General features: G+C 35.4%; 1 protein-coding gene across 1 annotated transcript; it reads right to left on the minus strand.

Annotated features, from left to right (window-relative positions):
* Positions 1 to 741: 741 nt before the first annotated feature.
* Positions 742 to 1683, minus strand: LOC101960515 (olfactory receptor 4F6). Its single transcript, XM_005337175.4, has one exon. It carries the CDS (start codon positions 1678 to 1680, stop codon positions 742 to 744), a length of 939 nt encoding a protein of 312 aa, XP_005337232.1. The 5' UTR covers positions 1681 to 1683.
* Positions 1684 to 2089: the final 406 nt, after the last annotated feature.

A 2089-nucleotide genomic window follows, 5' to 3' on the forward strand; every position in this document is an offset into this window, starting at 1 on the left:
GATAAGTGGATGCTGATCCATAATGGGGTCAGGGAACAGAGAAGAATGGAGGAACTTTAAATTGGGCAGAGGAGAGTGAGTGAGGGGAGGGGTGTGAAGGTTGGAAGGATGATGGAATGAGATGGACATTAGTACTGTTGATACATGTATGTATCTCACAACTTGTGACTCTGGATCATGTACTATCAGAGGAGTGAAAAGTTGTGCTCCATATGTGTACACTGTGTTAAAGTGCATTCTGCTGTCATGTATAACTAATTAGAACAAATAAAAATGATAAAAGTAAGATATTATTTTTAAAAATGTCTTGGTTTATATAAACCCATAGATTATCCATTGGAACCACATAATTTCCATGAGAAATATGTATTAATGGCCAGTGATGCCTATTATTAGTAAAAAGATGCTGATTAAGTTAAATCATGTGTAAGTATATGCATTTATACAAAGACATAAAATAACCATATGAAAACTAAATATAGTCATTGCTGGTAACTACAATGACTATATTTATGCAGGTTAGATGGAAATATATAACACTTAGTTTTTTAAATGATTAACAAAAGTTGTTACAATTCCATCTGAAATAAAATTCTTTGATTTTAATAGTTTCTGTTCTACAAACTTCCCAAGAGTTTTAAAGGAAATAAAAAAAATGTATGCATTCCATAGTGCTATTATTTACAATGGGGATCTCAATAGTCTGTGATATTCATCCTGTGCTCTTGTCAAGGAAAGGTACTATGTCCTCTCCCTAGAACTTGAAACCCGTCTACTCAGCCTTCTCATTGCCAATTTCATATCTTTATTTCTTAAAGTGTAGATGACAGGATTTAAGACAGGGGTGACAACAAAGTCCACAATAGCAAAAAAATTATCCAATGACCTAGTGGGGAAAGGCCACACATAGAGAAACATGCATGGAACAAAAAACATCACTACTACAGTGATGTGAGCTGACAAGGTGAAGAAGGCTTTGGATAAATCATTTGAAGAATGTTGTTGGACAGTGACCAGAATAAAGATGTAGGAAATAATTAAGAAAAAGAAGGTGCCCATAGATATAAAGCCACTGTTGGCAGTGACTACAAATTCTAGTCTATAAGTGTCCATGCATGCAAGTTTAATAACCCTAGGCAAATCACAATAAAAGCTCCCCACATTATTGGGGCCACAGAAGGGTAAATTTATGACAAAAACAAACTGAGACACAGCATGAATCACTCCAGTGACCCAAGCAGCTATTACCAAAAGTGTGCATGTTTTGGAGTTCATAATGGTTAGGTAATGGAGAGGCTTGCAGATGGCTGTGTACCTGTCATATGCCATGGCTATGAGCAGCACCATCTCCACTCCCCCCGTAACATGGATAAAGAACATCTGTATCATGCAGTCTTGGAAGGAAATGACTTTATAGTCAGTGAAAAGATCAGAGATCATCCTAGGAACTGTGGTAGATGAAAGGCCTAAGTCAATGAGTGATAGGTTGGCCAGAAATATATACATGGGGGAGTGTAAGTGAGGATCAAAAATCACTGTGAACACAATGAAGAGGTTTCCCAGAATAATTCCCATGTAAAATAAAGAAAAGACAAGAAGAAGGAAAAACTGCATTCCCAAGGATTGTGCCAGTCCTAGTAACACAAATTCAGTTATCACAGAGGCATTTACTTGGTCCATTGAATCAGAAAGAAGAGAAGACAATGAAATGACCTGAAAGAAAAGAAGGAATCAACTTAGAGGCACTAAAAATAATGTGTTAAAAATTTATAATTTTGATTTGATTACTAACAAAATTTTTATTTAGTTGATAGTAGACCATTTACAAAATAATGGGAACCCAAGGTATAAAAGATTTATGTAGCACGGACAAGACTGCACTTAGAGCAAATTTATTGTTGTTAGTGCTCTTATTTGTTCAAATTCATAAATTCTCAGTTAATTTAAGAAGCTGGAAAGAAGACATATGTGTTTGTTTAGCCTGTAATTCTAGCAACTCTGGAAGTGGAAGCAGAAGGATTACAAATTTGAAGCCGACCTTGGAAATTTATCAAGATCCTGTCTCAAAATAAAAAATAAAAATGGCTGC

Source organism: Ictidomys tridecemlineatus, chromosome 5 (assembly GCF_052094955.1).
Source record: "Ictidomys tridecemlineatus isolate mIctTri1 chromosome 5, mIctTri1.hap1, whole genome shotgun sequence".
In the NCBI taxonomy this organism is placed as follows: domain Eukaryota; kingdom Metazoa; phylum Chordata; class Mammalia; order Rodentia; family Sciuridae; genus Ictidomys; species Ictidomys tridecemlineatus.